Source organism: Cadophora gregata (genome assembly GCF_030347475.1).
Source record: "Cadophora gregata isolate MNR1 chromosome Unknown scaffold_16, whole genome shotgun sequence".
Taxonomy (NCBI): Eukaryota; Fungi; Ascomycota; class Leotiomycetes; order Helotiales; family Ploettnerulaceae; genus Cadophora; species Cadophora gregata.
The window spans coordinates 1,811,584-1,832,113 of NW_026695939.1; the positions used below are offsets into that span (position 1 = coordinate 1,811,584).

At 48.2% G+C, this 20,530-nt stretch overlaps 9 protein-coding genes across 9 annotated transcripts; 3 read left to right on the plus strand and 6 right to left on the minus strand.

Moving 5' to 3' along the window:
- Positions 1-385: 385 nt before the first annotated feature.
- Positions 386-1,816, plus strand: ONS95_005815 (uncharacterized protein; the record flags this gene model as incomplete). The annotated part of the gene is made up of 1 exon (XM_058499247.1): positions 386-1,816. The coding sequence occupies exon 1, from the start codon at positions 392-394 to the stop codon at positions 1,814-1,816; it is 1,425 nt and encodes a 474-aa protein (XP_058351515.1). The 5' UTR covers positions 386-391.
- On the minus strand, positions 1,439-2,626 carry GNA1_1 (Glucosamine-phosphate N-acetyltransferase-like protein). Its single transcript, XM_058499248.1, has 3 exons — positions 2,200-2,626; positions 2,026-2,155; positions 1,439-1,978 (listed from the first exon to the last, which is right to left on the minus strand). The coding sequence occupies exons 1-3, from the start codon at positions 2,484-2,486 to the stop codon at positions 1,862-1,864; spliced, it is 534 nt and encodes a 177-aa protein (XP_058351516.1). The 5' UTR covers positions 2,487-2,626; the 3' UTR covers positions 1,439-1,861.
- A 1,033-nt stretch (positions 2,627-3,659) lies between these two features.
- ONS95_005817 (uncharacterized protein) lies at positions 3,660-5,079 on the minus strand (the record flags this gene model as incomplete). Its single annotated transcript, XM_058499249.1, has 4 exons — positions 3,660-4,261; positions 4,309-4,392; positions 4,440-4,699; positions 4,745-5,079. 4 exons carry the CDS (start codon positions 5,077-5,079, stop codon positions 3,660-3,662), a joined length of 1,281 nt encoding a protein of 426 aa, XP_058351517.1.
- Positions 5,080-6,372: 1,293 nt separating this feature from the next.
- Positions 6,373-7,397, minus strand: ONS95_005818 (uncharacterized protein). The gene is made up of 2 exons (XM_058499250.1): positions 7,224-7,397; positions 6,373-7,174 (listed from the first exon to the last, which is right to left on the minus strand). The coding sequence occupies exons 1-2, from the start codon at positions 7,272-7,274 to the stop codon at positions 6,452-6,454; spliced, it is 774 nt and encodes a 257-aa protein (XP_058351518.1). The 5' UTR covers positions 7,275-7,397; the 3' UTR covers positions 6,373-6,451.
- A 485-nt stretch (positions 7,398-7,882) lies between these two features.
- On the minus strand, positions 7,883-8,985 carry ONS95_005819 (uncharacterized protein; the record flags this gene model as incomplete). The annotated part of the gene is made up of 3 exons (XM_058499251.1): positions 8,767-8,985; positions 8,443-8,718; positions 7,883-8,396 (listed from the first exon to the last, which is right to left on the minus strand). Exons 1-3 carry the CDS (start codon positions 8,928-8,930, stop codon positions 7,883-7,885), a joined length of 954 nt encoding a protein of 317 aa, XP_058351519.1. The 5' UTR covers positions 8,931-8,985.
- A 689-nt stretch (positions 8,986-9,674) lies between these two features.
- On the plus strand, positions 9,675-11,022 carry ONS95_005820 (uncharacterized protein). The gene is made up of 2 exons (XM_058499252.1): positions 9,675-10,275; positions 10,324-11,022. Exons 1-2 carry the CDS (start codon positions 9,973-9,975, stop codon positions 10,585-10,587), a joined length of 567 nt encoding a protein of 188 aa, XP_058351520.1. The 5' UTR covers positions 9,675-9,972; the 3' UTR covers positions 10,588-11,022.
- A 133-nt stretch (positions 11,023-11,155) lies between these two features.
- Positions 11,156-12,557, plus strand: ONS95_005821 (uncharacterized protein). The gene is made up of 2 exons (XM_058499253.1): positions 11,156-12,368; positions 12,430-12,557. The coding sequence occupies exon 1, from the start codon at positions 11,157-11,159 to the stop codon at positions 11,730-11,732; it is 576 nt and encodes a 191-aa protein (XP_058351521.1). The 5' UTR covers position 11,156; the 3' UTR covers positions 11,733-12,368; positions 12,430-12,557.
- A 1,084-nt stretch (positions 12,558-13,641) lies between these two features.
- Positions 13,642-14,355, minus strand: ONS95_005822 (uncharacterized protein; the record flags this gene model as incomplete). Its single annotated transcript, XM_058499254.1, has 2 exons — positions 13,642-13,699; positions 13,754-14,355. The coding sequence occupies 2 exons, from the start codon at positions 14,353-14,355 to the stop codon at positions 13,642-13,644; spliced, it is 660 nt and encodes a 219-aa protein (XP_058351522.1).
- A 1,891-nt stretch (positions 14,356-16,246) lies between these two features.
- ONS95_005823 (uncharacterized protein) lies at positions 16,247-18,327 on the minus strand (the record flags this gene model as incomplete). Its single annotated transcript, XM_058499255.1, has 3 exons — positions 16,247-16,308; positions 16,362-17,143; positions 17,189-18,327. The coding sequence occupies 3 exons, from the start codon at positions 18,325-18,327 to the stop codon at positions 16,247-16,249; spliced, it is 1,983 nt and encodes a 660-aa protein (XP_058351523.1).
- Between the last annotated feature and the right edge of the window lie 2,203 nt (positions 18,328-20,530).

Genomic DNA, 20,530 nt, shown 5'->3' on the forward strand with positions numbered 1-20,530 from the left:
GGACACCCACAGGTGAACATCTTCACGTTCTACCCCATTACCCCGCTCTTCGTATTCCCATCTCTGATTCCAAAAAGTAACGTCACAGCAAGATAACCCTGTAAGTGCATGATAATATGCAATACATTCTCTTGCCAAGATGAGCTGAATATCGCTTGCGTGCGGCACTTGCAGCAGTGCTGTAGCTCGGCATGATGGAAAGGATAATTGCACATTGCTGACAACATCTAGGGTTACACAGCAGATATGGGCGTGACTTTGAGTTTATCCTCCTCAGGGGTATTTGAAATTTCTATGTTTCATTGGAGGAATAGGAGAGGTGGCTTTTGAAGCTGAAAGGAATTCTTGTATTCGATTGATCAATTGCATGGTTCGAGTTCCAAGAGTTTTTATGAGAGTAAATCTCGCCCGGGACGAGGTCTGTATAGTTTTCAGGACTTCAGAAGTTGGAAGTATCACTGCCAAAACTTCAATCTCAATGTATTTCTCACGAAATCTGGTCGTTGTGGTAGCCACCCTCTTCCACTGCGGAATGTGCAAGACTACCATTTCTCCTTCAATATCGCCATGTACTACCTCATCTATCCCAGAGCCCACTCCATCAGAGAACCCCGGAATGAGCAATGGTCTCGCCTTGACACCCCCTATGGGATGGAGCAGCTGGAACCAATTCGGCGATCAGATCGACGAAGAGCTCATCAAGAACACCATGAACGCAATGGCCTCAAATGGATTAAGAGATGCCGGATATGTCTTCATCAACCTCGATGATGGTTGGCAACGCTACAAAGGAAACAGATCCGATCATCCCCTGGAAGTGGACCCCGTCAAGTTTCCCGGTGGCATGAAATCCCTCGCTGATTATGCTCACGCGAATGGGTTCAAGCTGGGTATATATTCTGGTCCTGGCCAGATGACTTGTGCGGGGTATACTGGAAGCGAAGGACATGAAGACGAGGATGCAGCGATGTTCGCATCGTGGGGAATCGATCACTTGAAATACGACAGCTGTTGCTCGAGCGGGGAAGATGCACCCAGGTCTGAAATGGAGGAGATTGCTTCAAAGATGTCGAAATCACTCCTCGCGCAGTCACATCCCACCGTCTACCATTTCTGCCATTGTGGATGGGCAGACGTCTGGGAATGGGCTGCAAGCGAAGGAGCGAATCAATGGCGCATTGGCCAGGATATCTCAGACGACTTCAACTATCCTGGAAATCGCGAGAAGTACTATTTCGATGTGCTAGATATGCTGGATCGTGGGAACAATCTTGTGCAGTACTCTGGGCCTGGGCATTGGAATGATTACGACATGTTGATTGTGGGGTTGAATGGGAATAGTTCTCAGCTTGTGGGGACAGGAGCGTCGAATATTGAGTACAGAACGCATTTCAGTATGTGGGCGATGGTGGCTTCACCACTTCTTATTGGATCCGATGTTCGAACTCTTGATGCGTACGATCTGGAAACGCTTTCAAACAATGAAGTAATCGCAATCAATCAGGATTCACTTGGGATTTCAGCCGAGACTGTTGGGATTGGTAAAGATGAAAACTTGCAAGTATACGCGAAGGAGATGTCAGATGGAAGTTATGCTGTTGCTCTGTTGAATCGTGGGAGCTTCACAGCTGAGATGAGTGTGAGTCCACGTCGAGACTTGACCATGGAATGGGATACATATCGTGTGCGAGATCTGTGGAAACACAAGGAAGGAATGTACGATGTGCCGTACACTGTGGAAGTGATGCCACACGAAGCGAAGATTCTTCGATTGTGGGAGGTCCCAGCAAATGCTTCTATGTGTTTCTTCCAATGATGAGAAATAGGTGTAGTGTGGTAGTGGAGAATCCATCAAGCAAGTCTATACTCTGTGCTTCTGAGCATCGGCATCGTAGTAGCAGTGCATTTCCAATCCAGCTTTCTCATATCCGCACTTGACATAGAACCCCTCCTTTTCTGGACTGCAGTCCAGGATTGTCTGCTCCAAGTCAGCATGAGCATTCTCCTCTCGGTTACAAATCATACCTTATAGCATCCAGTCTTCTCAGCAACATAGCTTAAAAACTGCAGAAGCATCAAACCCAACCTCTTCCCCTGCTGATCTTCAACAATGGCGATGTCCTCAATATGTCCCTGAATTCCCAGTTTATACAGACTAGCCTGTCAGCAAAACATCTCATGACTTCAGCATCAACTCACAATTTCTTCTCTACGACTAGAGTTCCCGTCCCCACAATCCTCTTCTCGACATCTCCTTCCTTCTGAACAAGCACTACGATGTAGTAAGTGCCATTTGATTCCTTCAGCGCATCAAATCGCTCGGTCCATTCCTCTTCGGTGATCTCGCCAACGTGGGTAAGGCCGCGAAGAACATCTAGATGACCGAGCTTGAAATCGCCGCGTTGCAGGGGCCGACAGATATATCCTTCGGGTAGTGACTCCAGGACCTTTGGGGAGATGAGATCGTTTGAGAATAGGGAGGTCATTTTGAGATTGGGGAAGCTGGTACTCAAGAAAGGCTTGAAGGCTTGAAGGCTTGAAGGCTCGAAGGTGAAAGGTGGGGGGCTTAATGCGGGGCTGTTCAACCATTATCCAAGCGAGATTCGATGTCGGGCCCTTCGCTACGTTGTGTCGGGCGGGTCTGGGGGTGTGCTCTTTGAGATTACAGGGCACACTCGCTAAACTCTAGGCTATCGATCACTCCGTAGCACGCTGTAGCTTTTGCTTCTTCTGCTTCGTGGGGTCATTCCAAAATCGTCACGAGATCTTGTTTTTCTTACCATTCTTGTCAAAGTAAATTTTTGTAAGACTTAACACTCTTAATGTTTCCTGGAGACAAGCAGGGAGCAACAGATTCGACAGATGTCGAATAGTCGCGAAGTGTTGGCTGCAACCTTTCAGCGGCGTAAGGGAAGGAGGACAAATTCAGCCGTCAGTCTCCTCGCAAGATTGTCCGTCATTGCTTGCCGCCAGAGCCTCAATAATAAAATCCAATATCAAAATGTATTATGATCCCCCAAGCCAAGCAATCTTCTTCAAGATAAACTTCAAGATCTTCCATATCTAGGCCAGATCCGCAGCACATCTCGGAAACCGCCTCTAATCTCCGCTCCGTGATCCTTACCCGTCCCAAGGTGGAAACAGACTTTGTAAACAGCTGCCAAACATGCTGCTTCATGTTGGCCTGGCATGTTTCAGTGTTTCCTGTTGTGCTTTTCCCTTGCCACTTGACTCGGGAAGCGAGAGAGGCCGAGAGCGTGCCCTGGTGAGACAGAGATCACATGAGGGCTGCTGGTTACAGCGGGAAATTCGCAAGGTAGTCCGGAGATGGATAGCATTCGTTTGTGGCAGTTTATTCGTTGGTATCATTCTCAACCAGTTTTCTCTAAGTGCAGTGTCGCGCGAAGTTCTTGCCAAGTGTCGGCTAGGTATGTTCAACAGCCGTGGTTGAGCTGCATGTCAACAAACAGAAGGTGAATTCTCCAGGTCAAGTCGATGGGTTTTAAACGAAGGTAATCATAGTTGGTATTTTATTCTAGTGAGAGATGTACCCATATTTATACAATTTGATGTCCTGCATTTCTCAATCTCCACATTACCACCATTCGAAAAACCCGAAGTCAACAAGTCCGCAAGTCCACATAACTTCTCCCTCCTAATCAACCAACAAACGGAAGCGGCTTGGTAGGACCCTGAACTTTATTCCGTCTCGTGGAAATCTTTATCCCGGACGCAGCAGCAGCAGTTCCTTGCGAACTGCCTCCCGAAAACATGGCTTCAGCCAAGAAAACCCCTCCATTCGCCTGTCTCTCCATCATCGATCTCAGCTCACTCATGCTCATCGTGACACTTCCAGCAGGCTCAGCAACTCCAGCTCCTCCAACTTCTCCAGTTGTCGTGGTACCGTTGATTCCAGGCTCGGCTGCTACAGCTGGTTGTGGGGCTGTTTGTCCAGTCGCCTTTGTCATAGTCACAATGAATTCGCCGTTGATGTTGTTTATCGGGATGGCGATGCGGCCGTTGACTTGGTCGATGGCGGCTCTTGCGGCGATGGGTGTGAATGTTGGTGAGAGGAGTAATTGAGTTGCAACGGGGTTGTTTTGCGTGGGAGTTTGATCTTGTCTCTTCACTTTGTTGGGTTGGAGGTTGGTTGCTCCGCCTGGGTTTAGGAGAATGGATCGTTGGGCGACTCCGAGAGTGATTGCACCGTTTGCTTCTACACCCATGGCGGTGGCCATTTGCATCACGCGGTCGGTGTTGACTGCTTGCATTAGTCAAATCAGAAAAATTGTGTGAAGCTATACTCACGAGGAAGTTGCACGACGGCTTGCACCTGGTTGAGGTTTGGCTGAACTCCGCCCAGATTTGTGGTGACGAGGTAGCGATAGTTATCTACAAGAATTAGCTGGCATTCGTTCAATAAAAGATTCAGTACTCACTGATAGGTGTGCCAACTTGAGAAGTCATCGATGTACTGACACCGTTGATCACGTTTGTGCTGACAGACATCTGCTGAGTCGCCTTGATCGACATGCGGAACCCATCATTGAACTCTATCTCTTGAATTCCAGATCCAGTAACGTTCACATTTTGGCCGAACGGACTCAACACGTTGCTTGTCTCGACTGTCATACGTCCAATTGCCATGTATTCTCCATCGATGTTTGTCATCTTGACGATGCGGACTGTGTTGTCGGTTCTGAAATTGGTGAGAACAGTGCTTTAACCTTCCCGAGAAACTTACGTGTTGACACTCTTGATACCCTCCATGACCATCCATGCTTGTTTATCGGGTGAAAGTTTCGCCACGAATGTGTTGTCGGGTGTGATGTTGCCTGCCTGTTGAAGCATAGTTGGGTCCATAGGAAGTTCGATTTGCGCACCGACGAGATCGATTGCTCCATTCGTGGCAATTGTCATCGAGTTTTGCTGTAGCTGGACGAATGGTTGTCCTGTCGAGCCGACAACATGATTCGCAGAGAGTGGTGCCGGATTTTGATTGACGATAAGCTGGCGCTGGGTCTGGGAGAAAGTCTCAACAACGGAATTATCTGGCAAAATCACTCGAGTGAGTTGCATCTAATAGGATTAGTAATGTTCATCCAGAGTTGTGCGTTGCTCCTACATTTCCGTTCAAATTTACCACTTGATTCCACCCAACATTTTGATCCTGGCAGGCGACTGAGCCCAGGAAAATCGAGCTGACCAGCAGAACAGGAAAACGAGCATTAAAATGAAGCATTATTAAAGGGCCACCGGGGCTGTACTAAATGACACTCTTGGGAAGGAAGCAGAATGAATGAACGAGAAAAGTATCGTAGAAATGTTAAACTTGGCCGAGACCAGCCGACTAAAGTAGAAAAGGACGATGGACCCGGGGATCTGGCAAGATGACGGCTTTCTATGGAAAGCTGAGCAAACAGCCGCATGATTTCGACGGATAACTAAGCGTCCGAAGTTCACTGTACTGCTCATGTTTGCGAAGCGCATCCGTATGAACATGGTCTACCAAGATATGGAGGCTGAACTGTTTCACATGATAGACAGCTTTTCACGCCTGCAGGAGAAAAGATAAATATACATATCCTCGCAACTTTGTTTTAAGCTTCGAAATAAGCTTTGGACGGACGACAAACTTCGAGATTATCTCCGGCATACTGCTGGGCATGGATGGCCTTGTCACTTGGGAACTACGGGCTTTCTGGGCTTTCCCTTCAGTTCTTGGCAGTCCCTCAGAGTGATTCGCGTTTGAAACTTGAGGAGCATGGAGTGAGTAGGGGCATGCGTTCGTAGATCACGTACCAGGCTCAGGCCCCGTCAAATACCGTCACCGGGCAGCATTGAAGCCGGAACAACACGATCCTGTCTGTGGGAGATGAATCTTGCGAAGTTGTTTGTTCATCAACTGGGACCGTGTGCAAGCGAGATCAGTGACGACGAGCCATATTTCATGATTGTGATTGCCAATTTTTCTCATCGGAATTGTATCACTTTCTGTATTGTTGCGAGATCTTTCAATTCTTGCCCATAGCCTCCAGCGTACGGAAAAATATATGGATATTCCGGAGGCTTTTGCGACATCATTTTCGAGGAAGGTAATTCTGTATCCCCTCAAGCTCAGAACAGCCTGAATCCGCTGTGGCTTGGTCTAGAGCAAGGCTTGCATTAGTGTGGCTGCAGCGTCCTGCCCCCTGTGACGATCCTCCGCGTAGCCCCTTCGCTTCAGGCGGCAGAGCCTAAACGGCCGGGGAGATCTCTTTGGTGTATCCAAGGTTCTGGGTCGAATCGCCCCACAAACACATCACAGGGTAAAGGGAACTTTGATCTGATATCTCGTAATATTACTACTTTCTGGTCTTATGTACAGATTATTGCTCTCAAGACGCAGTCTTTCAGTGCAGTGTGATAAACAAACTTAAGCTGATAAACTCAAAACCGAAACTGATCTCAACTAAATCAAAAGGTATACACTTGTCATAATACATCCCATCCAACTCGCTAGATACGAAGTTCCAATGCTTAAACGTCCAGAGTTGGTTGCTGGGGCAGGGACAGATATACTTGAGTTCCCTGCAGCAGGTTGTAACCCTTGAAGACCTCCCGTCGGATTCGTCGTCGTTGTGTTTCCTCCTTGAACAATCCCCGCTGGTGTAAGTGTTGCTGACTGAATCGCACTTGGATTTGCTGCAGCGGGTTGAGGGATTCCGGCCGTCACTCCTGATGTCGGTTGAGAATTTGCCACGATACCCGCTGTCATCAAGGTCGCAGAGTTGATTCCTGGTGGTAGTGGAGGAGCTGCAGGCCCGGGCGCTCCTGGATTCATAGCTGCTGGTGGTGAAGTAGCTTGAGGGCCTGCTGCTGGTCCACCAACAATTCCAGCCTGCGCGAGTGAACCTGAATTGATCGATGGCGCTGGCGCATTTGGTGGTTGTGGGATTCCGGCCGCTCCATTCAGATTCATTGAACCAGCAATGATTCCAGCTGTCATCAGAGGCCGCAGGTCGATTATGGGATCACCGCCGGGTACTTGTGGAGATCCTGTTGCTAGAGGCACCACCGGTGCTGGCATCGCTGGGCCCTGTGGAGGCGCTGGATTTGCTCCTCCTGGCGCAGCTGGAGGTGCGATTATTGGTGCCGTCATCAGAGGTGACTCGCTAATGATCGCAGTTTGAGCCTGGATTGATTGTTAGCAGATGATCAGTGAGAGTGTTTCTTGATCTCACCTGTGCTGCGGCAAATAATTCCAACAGGAATGCAAAAGTGGATGCCTTCATCTTGATAGTTTCTGTTGATGCTTGAGAAAGTATGATCGAGAGGGCAAACAATGTGTATAGGATGAGGAAGAAATGGAAGAGACTTCAGCTCCAGACCGTGGTACGAAAAACCGTCCATGGTCCCCAGCTAGTTTCGCTGCGTCCGACATGCAGTCGAGAGGGAAGTTCCTCTATCCGGTGTGTCAGCAACGCAGTACACTGAAACAGACGCCACAACACATTTTCAATGCCCATGCCAAGATTGTTACAAGGAGGGTGTTTTGAAACGTCAAACAAGATCGTAGGCGAATATCCGCAGAAAACATCCCTGCTGAATGAGGTTATCCAAAGATCGGACGAAGATCTCGAAACGAGGCTAGCCGCTTTGGGCAACGGATGCGAGACTGGAGACTCTTTCACCTTTCATCGAGAACACAGTGGCAACTGAGAAATTCAAATATCGCAATTTTGACGATCTTGGTATTCTCGATGGTATTTTCCTATATGCAATTTATGAACAGAAATCAAACGAGTAGAAATATACATTTGCTATTATGATTGATGTCCTGTCCCATGATTCTAACCCAGTCTGTAAAATTCCATCTCCTCAATCTTCCAGCTCCTTGCTTTTAGGAAACATTCAAAACCTGCACTCCAGCAACAACAACGTCATCCGTCAAAATGTTTCCTTGTGGCACAGAAGACGTCAAGTGCATGTATGTGATGCCCGACACTCCCTGAGGAACCGCACACCCGCTGTTTTCGAACGTGACATAGATTGTCCCTCCTGGGGCGCCTCCGTTCGAAAATGCACAATTTGTGGCCCCTGCGGGTGTTCCCATCACCGTCAATCTTGTTCCCACAGGCATTGAAGTCGAATTTGCCATCGCAGGCATTGGCATCAAGGCAAGTGCTGGGAATGGCGCAATCTTGAGATTGGACCCATCGGGGCAGGACGAGATCAGAGGAGCAGCGAGAGAGAAGACAGATCGTACTCCGAGTGGGGTGTCGAATGCTGAAGGAATTGCGGCTGTCTTCGCGAGCGTCCGAATCAATGTCTGATGTCTGGATTCGACCGTCAAGATCTCAGCTGCGACGGTAAGAATCGCAGGCATTTTAACTAAAGGTGCTGCTCCAAGATACCTGACTATGTTAGCTGTGATTCAATCTCCATCATGTGGCAACCTACGCAGAAACACCAATGTTTTCTAAATTCCCCGCCGTGGCTACCATGGCAGCTGCCGTCGTGAAGCCAAAGTTGTATGTACACGGCTGCACGGGCTTGAATCCAGCTACAGCGATAGCTCCAGTCAATGTTGTAACATGCGTTTGTTCTGTTGTTGCGATAGATTTGAGATTGGTGACGTCGGGCGCTGAGAGACCTAAAGCCATGAAGTCCGAATCGGGAAATTTGCTGAATCCTTGAGCATAGAATGCACCCTCCAGATTCTCCAAAGTCAGGGCACTACATCAAGTTAGGAGATGAGCTTCGAAAGAAATATGTGCGGCCTACAATTGAAGAATATCAACATCTGTTAGGCCGGACGCTGGTGCTGTTGCATTCTGTCTCTTGTAAATATCGGCTTCTTGGTATCTCGATGAGCTAGTAGTTGGTAGAGCGGCCACCAGGGATCCAAAGCTCAAAGCAGCAACGACAAAGACAGAACTCGACGGCATCGTGGGTATTAGGAGCCTCGATTTTGGTGAGAAGGTATTATTTTCAAGACCAGCTTGACCCTTGAGGTATCCAAACAATTCAACAACAGAACAAAAGCAGTAAGATCAACAAGAACACAAAGATAGTGAATTGGATGACCTAGACCAGCAAGTTGAAGAGCGGAAGGTGTTGATAGAGTATCAGAAAGACAAAGTACACCACAAGAGCTGAGTGCACCCGGGAGACAAGCTTTCCGAGAACAGCGACGGCTCCCAGCCAAGCCCATTGATTACGAAGATCAACGTCGGGATTTCGGGGCCTTCGCATGATTGCAATCCAGGAACAAGCAACACAAGCAACGGGAGGCAGGGTCATTAAGGCCTTGGCGTTTCCATCGCATGAAGGGCAAACTACAACACCGATGGCGTTTCAAGCATTGCCAAGGATGTCGGGACGGAAAGTTTAGAACAAATCGAAAGATCGCCACCCGATGAACCACGGACTTTAGTGCCTATTCTTACCCCCATCTGTGCGCATTTTGTTTGAGGCTGACGGTATTTTGATTCAACTTCATAAGCGAGACGAACCTGGCCAATCGCATCAGAAAGTTTCGCTTCGCAAAATTCCGTATTCATATCCTTGTTGCACTCCTGACCCTGAGATCGGTATTTTCCATCTTTTGACGACTCGAGATCTCGCGTGCTTTACGTCAGTGGCTGTCAAGCTAAGTTTCCAAACCTAGAACATCAGGTTGCGAACAACGGTACACGTTTAAACACCTGTCAAACAAATTCTAGACACCTCGTTTTGATGGAGGTGTAACAAAACTGCCAAGTGATCTAAAGAGAGACCAATCTTGCGATACGAGCACAAACTTTGTCCCCCTTCAATATATAACTTCTGTGTAGGTTCCAACCCATCTAATATTCTTCAGTACAACATTCCAGCTCAATCCAACAGTCTACTTCTCTAATCTCATTCGCCGGTCGAATTCGTCTTTATAATTCACTAATAGCACTTCATCTTTCTTTCGTCACTCTCAAGTCCAAATTAACCAGCAAAATGAAGTTCCTCTCAGTCGCCCTCCTCGCCTTGATTGGCACTTCCGTCGCCATGCCATTGAACCCTCGGGCTAGTACAGCACCAAAGAAACCATCAACCACAACCCCTGGCGCCGCTGCTAAGACTTCAGCTCCTGCTGCCAAAGCCTCTGCACCTGCTACTGCTGCAAACAATCCACCCGCGACCGATGCTCCAGCAACTATCCAGGGCAACTCCAACGCCGCCATGGTCATGTATGCCGCCGGTGCCTTTGCCAACGATGCCATGACTGTTTCCGCATCTTTGAACACTCTCGGAACGGAGGTAAATGGCACTCATATCCACTTCCTGCTTTCTTACTGACTTTGCCAGACCGACCCCGAGAAGATCAGACAGATCGCCACCACTGCCTTCCAGGCCGAGTCCGATGAGGACCAAAGACGTAATGTCCTTGCCACAGCCGCAGGAAGCGCTGGAGCCAAGAGCAACGCCTTGATCGTTAAGAACACCCCAGCTGTCCTTGATGGTCTCATGAAGATCCAAAACGACCCTACTCCAGAGACTGCCGCCGCGGCACTTCCAGCCATTGAGCAAGCCAGGTATGTTTCTTGTTCCCTGCAACCAGACATTTGCTGACCTGACACAGAAACCCCAACATTCTTCCTAGCATCACCCAGCTTTCCCAGGCTGCTTTGGACAATGCCGGTGTCACATCAATGACTGCAGTCACGTTCCCACTCACAGTTGGCTCCACTGGAGGCGCAGCCGCTACTCAGTGAAGTGGCAATTCGTAGCCGAGAATGAGGTCAAGAGTCTGGAGTTGGGCTGCTGGCCAGCAAAGGATTTGCAACTCACAATATGTAATTGTCTCTGGTCTGTCTTTGTCGTGTTGAATTGGGAGACAAGCATTGGATCTTTAGGTTCCTAATTACGCCCATCGGTCATGTATTCAGGGGAAGACTGTATGTATATTTGAGTAGAGAGTTTAGAGAATGGAAAATTTTAAACGTTTGTTTAATCTGTGAGACGAGATATGAGCTTCTTATGTGCAGACCTTGAGATGCCAAAGGCATTGCAAGGTTAAGGAAGTCCTAATCCGCGGTTTGGAGTGGAGAGAATGTGGGATTACTAAACCCTGACTAATCACTCCAGCCGCACCTTCAACAACAACACTTCTTATCTCTACCACATCCACACTGTCAATCATGGAAGAACCTAATCTCATAAGCTCGAAAGTCGAGCAAATAATCGTAGCATCCAAAAATCCCATCAAGATCTCAGCAACTCTCAAAGGTTTCCAAGCCATGTTCCCAACCAACACCTACACCGCCAAAGGCATCAGTGTCCCCTCAGGCGTCGCCGACCAACCCTTCACCAGCCAAGAAACCCTCCAAGGCGCACTCAATCGTGCTCAAAACGCGCGGGAACAAGAACCAGAGGCCGATTACTGGATTGGACTCGAGGGTGGAGTCGAAGACACGCCTGAGAAGACAGCGGGATCGCTGGAGCTGTTTGCCTGGATCGCGGTCATTGGGAAGGGAGGAAAGATTGGAAAGGCGAGAACGGGATCGTATTATTTGCCTGAGGAGATAGCGAGGTTGGTGAGAGGTGGGATGGAGTTAGGACCTGCGGATGATTTGGTTTTTGGGCAGACGAATTCGAAGCAGGGGGATGGGAATGTGGGGTTGTTGACTGGAAATGCTGTATCTAGGGAGACGGCTTATGTTCCTGCTGTTGTGATGGCTTTGATTCCGTTTAGGAACCATACTCTCACTTTCTGATGGGTTTGGAGAAGTCAGCCCTTAGTGAATACCAGTGTGGTATAGCGTCGTCTTGAGTGGTGATTCAAGAATCTTCTTGGATTATTGGTGTTGATTCACAGCGTCCTAGTTGACTGGCTTGGATAGACCTCAAGTCTTTGCATATAACTCCCCTGGACCATGTCGAGTACTAAGTTCGACATCTACACCCATATCGCACTTCCACAATCATGGACACTTCCAAAATCCATACACCTGGTCCTGTCGCTAAAGATGAATTCCAGATCAGTGGTCTCAAGCCGCTTCATACAATATCCAGGCCATCTCAGATGCGATCGTCGAGTTCCTCACACCTCTGTATCGTTCAGCCCCCAAGAGTACTTGCTCTCCTCAGAACAGCACACCAAGGTTCCACTTGATCGAGACGAGACAAGGCCATTCAGCGTTTTCGCAATCGAGATTCATGGCATCGAGGTGTTTTGAGTGAGGATCCCGACGAGCAGCTAGAAGATCTCAATAAGTTTTTCAATATCTTTAACGACGTTTTCTTCAACGGACTGCTCACTGAGATATGTAAAGTTGAGATCGTCTCGCAATTCATCATGCAGTGACGTCTCCGTGGACCCAGTGCAGGATGTTGCTTCACGACCGTTCCAGGTACCGAACGAGATCCTCGATTTAGAATTGAAAACCCATGGTAATTGATCACCATAAACAGGCACGAAGAATGGGAGATTTGCGGGACCGACAGAAAGGAACTGCTCAAGGAAAATCTCGAGACTTTGCTGCTGTTGAACGGTACACGGGAGTAGACCTTGAAAAGGGGTAAGTAAATGATTGATTGCCTTGCAGAATGAAGTCGGGGGGAAGCCCTCTATATATACATAAGTGCAGAAGCTAGTCTCAGCTTGCACATGACCTTTGTCATATTTAACAGCTGCATGAGATGTCATATGCGATGTTCCAACTCTACACATGCCGATGCTTTCATCGTTGTTACCAAGACGGGCTCAAGCTAAGATATATTGGCCACCATGTATACTGGTAGAAGGCTGCACACGCCATGGAGCTCGTGGACCTCGAGTGCCAGAAATTCCACGACTTCAACTTGATTTGGGTCGTGATACATGTTTGGCCCACGATATGCAGCTTGGGTACTCACTACCGAATGACGTAGCCCTTCGCTCTGCACATAAGGATATTGCGAGTATTTGGGAAATCTTGGCGTGGATGAGGGCGAAAAGCGTCAGGGCCAAAAATTGCGCGAGCCATCAATCGATGAAGCCTTTGCACCCGCTGAGATCCAACAGGTGTATCGCCGGCCAGTCCACGGTAGATGAATACGAGAATAACTTCGGGTACGACATGGCGAGATGGAAAAATTGAAAGGTGTACGTGAGTTGTACAAATGAGGAGCAGTACGAATTCGTCTTCTGTCATAAGGTAGAAAGAGGTCAATACCACGCCCTTGGAGAAGCGACACAGGATGATTGGGAAATTTGCCTTGGATTCGTGAACTTTCAGCGCTTGCAGGGCCTCAAGCCATTTTGACGAAGAACGAGTTAGATATCGTTCGAACCCTAAATCTAGAACATTATTCGATATCGATATTTGAACTGTCGTCTTTCAGCAAAAAGTGAAGGAAAAATCCCATGACCACCAATTAATGGGTGTTTGAGTCGCATTTTGCCAGGACTGCTCATCACTTCATCGCATTCAGCCAGAAATATTTACAGCTGAACTCTGTGAACCTTGCATAAATTCAAACACAGATTAGGAGAAAAGTTCACACAGAAAGCTCTTCAGATTAGGCATGTGCCCGGGTACTAAGATTTTCTGAATTCGCAGCGAGCCCCAACGTCAACAACACTCCTCTTAGCGAACTGGCCCTACTTGCTGAGCACAACATGTGTGACTTGTCAGGCTGTTGCTAGGATGCCTTCAGAGGATCCACTATACCACCAGAGTTTCCCTTCCCACTGACGTGACTGGGATTCTCTCGTTAGGTATAAGTGAAGAGGACATAATTCAGGAAGACTTACTCTTCAACGTAGCTCAAAAGCTTATCAAAGTCAGTTTTCGTGCAGATACCGCTTTCTGAGTCCGTCATATTCGCCTCGAATTCCTTGAGGTGATTCACATGAGGTAGAAGGTCATCGCGGATCTTCGGGTTCGGTAGTCTGCCCTGCTCACTGGAATCTGCATCAATCCAAGCAGAGGATACCAAAGTTACCGCACTTGACAATGCTTTCCGAAACTCATCAGGATCCATTCTTTCCCTTACGACAGCTTGGACGAGTCTGTGAACTTGCAGTCCATCGCCTCCAGAAGATCTCGCAATCAATGCGGCTTGCAGGAGCTCCGCCTGACTCTCTAACAGGTCAGATTCATTCCATGGATGGTCCTCTAATGCCACTGTTCGGGATGAATTTAAAATTGAATCCTGGATATAGTCGGGGTCTAGGAATGATAGGACTTGTAAAGTTCCGCCGCTTGGAGGAGATAATTGGTTCAAAGTCAAGGACCAGACGGTGTCTAGACTCTCTTTGTAGTACCGGCTGCGATATTCCCTGCTTTGTACATATGCATGACTCTCATCAAACAGACCGACATATTCGTTCACCGACGTATGCGTCTTTACCATATAGCGAGCAGCCTGCACGATTGCTAATGGGAGTCCGCCAAGCTGTTCACTCAATGCTGCAAAATCCTATTCTGTTCTTGTCAGGTGCCTGAATAGCTCTGATGATTCTTAGATTGTGAGCTCATCCAGAGCAATGTTCTCGAAACCCAAGTTAAACCACGCATTGAGATCTTTGCTGGTAACGAGCACGCAGCCAGGCCCACTTGACGGTAAGAAGTGGCGAAGCAAGGAGGTATCTTCGACGTCATCAAAAACCAGTAACCATTTGGCTGAAGGGGCGTTGCTGCCGCTTAGGATGTTTCCATACTGGTCAAAGTCGGATAGCCACCGTAAAACTTCACGGACAATTATTTCAACATGGAGGTAATCGCTTCGGAAAGCTCTGCGCTGCTAGCCTTGTTAATGCACCAGGTGTCTATCCAAACATAGTGCAGTCCATCTTTCCGGGCTTGCTTGCAACAGCCTACAAGCTTCGTATAACCCCTTTTGCCCTCCTGCCGTCCGTTCAACATGTCCTCAAAAGACACCTCGTCTTCAGGGTGCCCCATCGATGCGAGAGAATAGCGTAGTCGATGACATTGGCGTCTCGTTCGAGCCGGATTTTGAGCTTATCCTCGTGTCCATCCAGGACTTCCCAATGCAGAAGATGCATGTAGCAACAAGAATGATGTCTTATAGAACGGAAGCAAAACGTGGATGACACGTTTCGAGTAGCCTCGTGCCCTTAGTTAACTAGGCGATTTGTGAGTAGCTTGTAAGCTCGTAGGCATGTACCAGAATTCTTAATCCAAAAGCAGGAGCTAATTCTCCGCTCACAGGGCGAATATAATGGTTCAAATATGGGCAAAGATAAAATTATTCAGTGTGGAACTGAAGGCAAGTCTTCAGCACTGGAAGTAGGCTGATTGATGGATAGATTGGTCGTGTCATACTCGGTCCCAGCAGCCTCATCAGTCGGGCGACGGGGGTGTGCTGGGATTGGGCGGACATGTGGACGTGGCACTTGTACTCGACGGTGGTGCTGGGAAAGGCGAGAGCAGGCGCATTTTGACTTTTGTTCCGTGTGTGGTGACCAGGTATTTGTACATCAGCTCGAGATCGTATTGATATGAGAACCAAGATATGGAAGCTACCTAAGGTACCTACGGAGGTGATCTCTATCACATGTGTCTCCCCTCGACTACCTAGGTAGGCAATCTTGTTGTGCTGAGTCAGGCTATGGCTATCCAGCCACATGCACAGGTGGTATTCTATCGACTTCTCACCTCATATCTTCCCTAACATTTCCCGTCATCAAATTGATTCGGATCGCCACAAGTGTGGGTCCAGGTAGGCGATGATTAGACAGATCCATTGCATTTCATTGTCTAGATATCTAGACCTCTTCCTATCAATCAAGATCCGGATCTGTGACCTCAGATGGAGAAGGAAGAAACACCACGCAAAACAAGGAAGAGAGAGCTCCTCCAGAACGCTACTCCAGATGAAAAACGAAGATCTCGACAGAAACAGAATGCAAATCCATAACCATCCATGCTCGCCTGCCTGGAACTCCAGGACTACCGGCCCAACCTAGTTCAGTCCAGCCAAGCTCCAAGAGAAATCCCGTCCGTCCATTGAACTTCGTACAAATGCAAGTATGCGTGACTTGACTTGACATGTCGCCGACTGGTACAAAGATAGGTAGATGTATGCATGCCATTTTCATTACTCCACCGGCCAGGCTTCCCGGACCAAAAACTCCTATCATCCAAGTCCCATTCCATGTGTATGTCAGATATCCGATCCGTTTGTGTCCTGGCCATTCCGTTCGCCTTCCTGTATGTACTGTACGCCATGCTGAGCAATGTTTATCCCGTTTCGTTAGGCATGTACCTGCAACATGCAATCTCTAACGAGTACTGAAACGCTTCTGCTTCATTTTCTCTTTGCAGTCGTCGCAATACCATTTCGCTGCTTCATTTTAGCTGCTTTTCTCTGCATGAGAAAGGGGAGAAAGAACTTACCCTTCCCAACAGGCGCAACCTTCAAACCAACACACTCGAGATGAAACCATTCACGCTCGCAAGTATCCGAGTCACAGCCAACCATCTCACCGTAGCTTACATTATTACAATAACAATATGTGGGTTCATCTTCTCCAACCTCCATCTCCTCATCCTCGTCCACAACATCCGGCGTCCGCTCGTCGTCTCCGTTCTGCGTTTGCTGCGCCGCGAGTTGAGCTGCTTGACCGGCGCCTTTCTTGTGGCTGCGTTTCGAACTCGAAGTTTCGACTGCGCGAGAGGAACGAGATCTTTGGACTGGCTCGGGAAATTGTGGTATAGCTGGTGTGGAGGGCTTGCTGGCTCTGCCGCTCTTCGTCGTGATGGTTGTTAATTGTATGCCTTGCATGGGCTCCGGATTCTCTTCTTTAGCAACGCTGTCTTTGCGATTTCCCACGACGACCCCACCTATTAAACCGGGCTCCTCTCGTTCGATGTCTTCGAGGAGATGTTCCTTGGAGTTGTTTGCCGTTTCTTTCATTGTAGCCTTCACTTCGGGAACAGTTCGCCCTGTAATCGCAGCGGCTGTCACCAGATCTGGCGTATTCGTTCCATTCGGTTTGTTAGACGCAGATGATTGTGGTCTCTTCTCTATCGTTGACTGTGCAGAGTTCTGTCTTCCTCTCGCCGCAGGCCTGCCATTTGGAGGTGGTGGAGAACCCTTCGTCTTGAGTTCTGGGAACGTGCTTCGTATCGGAGAAGAGGCCAAAGAGGGAGACATCGCAGAGGTAACGGTATTATTTCTAGGATTGTTAGCAATTGATTTGCTCCCCGCTACGGAAGCATACCTCTTTCTTGACTGTCCATTCGTAGCTGTAGCTCTCGATCTCTTTTTGGCTTCAGGTACCGGCGTCTCTCTAGGACTTGCTGCCTTTCCTTTCGCTGTGCCATTACCAAACACTGCACTGAGTGATTTCTCCATGACTACACCGCCAGCTGGTCCTTTCTCGACTTTGCGACGCTTAGGAGGATTGCTGGCCCCATTTGCAATTCCCAGCCCAACCGAGTCAGTAACTTTCCGGCCCTTGGTATTTCCGTGGACCTTCTTCTCCTTATACCTCTCCTCATCAAAGTCGGATTCGGCTTGTTGGTTCTTACCCTTCCTTCTCTCGAGGATAGCTTGCTTTCGCGCGTCGCTCCTCGCGGCGGCTTCCTCTGCGATCTGCTGAGCAGCCGCAGACAAGCTATTCGCCGCAGCGATTTCTCTTCTTGATACACCAGCAGGCGCTTTCGGTTGTCGATTCTCAGGATATGCCCAATGTGTAGCGCTGCCATACCGTGCCTCCTCACTAATCTCGAGCTCAATATAAGGGAAACATTCGTCAATGCGCGCGAGTTGTTTATTCAAAGCTTCGCTAGCCGTGGATATGACATGGTTCTTCTCATCCAGCGATACCAGCATATTTTGCATCGTGTACGCGCAATGCTGGAAGAGTTGTCGTCGGGGAATATTTTCCGGATCCCACACATTCATAGCCTCGGCCTCAGCAGGAGAGTTTACTGACCCAGCATTTCCGTTTATGACAGAGCCATTGAGACTTCCGTGTGCGCTCATAGGAGCAGATGTTGGACCGAGAGCAAGATGTCGTTCGGCTTGTTGGGGTCGAGGGGGAGGGGCGCTCAACGCAGCTTCGACGAGCTTTCCAAGTTCCTCCTCTGGCGCAAAGATCTTCGCATCGACTTCTTTGAGGAGTGTGAAGTGTCGAACAAGCTCCTTGGGTAGTGCAGTTATGGCGTCGGCGAAATGTGTGATCGCGGGGAAGATGTCCATGGGCGCTTCTTCCATGCCTCCACCAAGTGAGCTTCTGGAACCAAAGTTGCGAGTGCCAGAGATTGAGGATCTAGGAGGATTGTTTCGTGTCTGTCGAAGAGGCTGGGCTCTGCGACTCGATGCCAGATCGACTGGAGGTTGTTTGGCAGTCTTCATGGTTGGTGGAGGGTTTTCGTATATCAGGGAGGTATGATGAAGTGGAGGAGGTGTGTGGGAGTGTGCGACACGCAAAAAGAGTGGCTAAAGGCGATGACAGTGGTTTGTTAGCTCGTGAAGAACATTGAGAATTGATTTGGAGTAGAGGAAGCCACTGCGAACTCGTGGAAGCGTGTATTGAATGGTGGAAGAGTGAGGAGAGGAGGAGAGTGTACGGGTGATTGAGCTGGGTGCTGGCTTGGTTTGGCTGGCGGCGGGCGGTGAAGAAATTGGGCAGAATCGACGCTTATCTGATTTCGTTAATTGCCGACCCTGGCCGAGTGTTGACTTGCCAAATGACGAGGGTTTGCCGCAGTTCGGGGTACATCATTTCTGATATCTATATCGTTGAAATTCACGAGCAGAAACGATAGCTCGAACTTGTCAATTTATCGTTTCCTTAGGGTCATGAAGTTCTATGCAAAAATGCCAATACCGGAAATTCAGTCACTAACTGCCGATGTCACCTTCTGACCACCTCAAAGCGAGCTCCAGAATTTCATGTCAGCAATAGTTCCTGTCAATTTGTCCTATTCAATTATTATCTCAGGGTGTCGTGATCCTCAGATTCTAGTCAGTCAAGCTTTCCGACTGGTATACCAACGGCTATTATTCAGCATAGGTGGCATTGATCAGGCAGCGCAGCAGCGCCTTGTTTACTTTACGTCAGGGATTGGTCAAACAATTCAATCATGCTTCCAAGAATACTACAGAACACCAAAATGTACTACAATTACACGTAGGAGAGAAAGACAACAAGTACTATATGTCTGATGCCATGCTAGTAATTCAAAAATTATTTCGACTTCATAAAGAAGTATGAAGTCAAAGTCCACAAAGTCAAGCTCCCGTCGCCAGGCCCAGCCAATCATTTATTCTCTATCATCCCGGCTATGTTCCTGTTCAGGCCACGCTACATCATCAGCCGAGGAGGCTGAACCGGACCTTTATTTACTGAGGGTTCCTAATAAGCGATTTTTATTCTGTAGTCAGACTCTATTTTCCAATTCTACATATCTCATATGAACTGCACTATTTTCACAAAGTGGCTGTTAATGACGTGCAACCAAAATATATATGTTTGGCGAAGAAGCCTAACATCAAGGAGAAGCCTTGGACATGGAGGATCATCAGAGAAAAATGCTATGGGGAAAAAGCTGCAACATCCACTCTGCAATGTATTGGGCATCGGTACCAGCGAGGACTTCATTCGATTCAGGAGGTTTGCTGGAGAGCACAAAGTCATGCTTAGTACATAGTCACGTGATATTACAAGACCTCTCCAAATATGTATCTGCTCGTAAATGCAAGAATAAACCATCCTAATAGCCAATCAAGTGACCGGAGAATATACAAAGCCAATATTGACATCTGCCCCTTTCTACTTGTACCTGATAACCACGTGGGAATTATGATCAGAACGGGATCTCGCCACCTCGCTTACAGCCGCAGCTTCGCTGACGTCTTCCATTCTTCTCTGTGTACAACTTTCAGCTGCAAGATCGGTATGAGCTCAGATTTCCTCAGTCTTTCACGTGAGGAGAAAAGAAACGGCAGATGAGACACGAATAATCGATACCAAACTCGCGGCTCTAAATCCCGATGCCGTATTAGATCTCGATCGAAGCTTAAGCCTAGGGATGAACCCCACAATTCCCCACCATCCATGAACCCTATGACGATATCGATATTTCTTCTCAAGGGGGATCGAGATTTCAATTTTCCCATGCTTGTGTTACCCCATATCATTGGACCGGAACGAGGTTGGATATGCATCGGAAGAGCCTCGACTTTGAAGCAGCAAATCAGAAGTCGATGTAACATTTGATAGACGTTGAAGCATCCTCAATCAGCCACTGAATATGCCTACAGATATGTCGAACTAGTCGCAAGCTAGTTAGTTTTCGAAAGGCACTTCACTTCTCAAACTGCCGCTGTCAAGGCTGGAAGTAGGAGCCTGACCTCCGAAATGTGGTTCTCCATCTGGTCCGACGAATGAGACACGAGGCATTTCATCATGCAGTCATGAAGTCATCCCGTGGCAAGGGTGGTGGCAGCAGTATATCAATCGTCCCTCTCTCTTCTCTTCCTTCATCACGCATTTTCAACATCTACAATCAAAATGGGTTCAATTCACACTTCCGGCGATCATTTCGCAATTACC

Excerpts from the sequence above, each read along its gene's own strand:
- ONS95_005818 (XM_058499250.1), bottom strand. The coding sequence starts at position 7,274 with ATGAAGGCATCCACTTTTGCATTCCTGTTGGAATTATTTGCCGCAGCA. Across the intron at positions 7,175-7,223 it reads AATTATTTGCCGCAGCACAG|GCTCAAACTGCGATCATTAG; the intron begins GTGAGATCAAGA and ends CAATCAATCCAG.
- ONS95_005821 (XM_058499253.1), top strand. The coding sequence starts at position 11,157 with ATGGAAGAACCTAATCTCATAAGCTCGAAAGTCGAGCAAATAATCGTA.
- ONS95_005820 (XM_058499252.1), top strand. The coding sequence starts at position 9,973 with ATGAAGTTCCTCTCAGTCGCCCTCCTCGCCTTGATTGGCACTTCCGTC. Across the intron at positions 10,276-10,323 it reads TGAACACTCTCGGAACGGAG|ACCGACCCCGAGAAGATCAG; the intron begins GTAAATGGCACT and ends TGACTTTGCCAG.
- GNA1_1 (XM_058499248.1), bottom strand. The coding sequence starts at position 2,486 with ATGACCTCCCTATTCTCAAACGATCTCATCTCCCCAAAGGTCCTGGAG. Across the intron at positions 2,156-2,199 it reads CTAGTCGTAGAGAAGAAATT|TCTGTATAAACTGGGAATTC; the intron begins GTGAGTTGATGC and ends CTGACAGGCTAG. Across the intron at positions 1,979-2,025 it reads AGAAGACTGGATGCTATAAG|ACAATCCTGGACTGCAGTCC; the intron begins GTATGATTTGTA and ends GACTTGGAGCAG.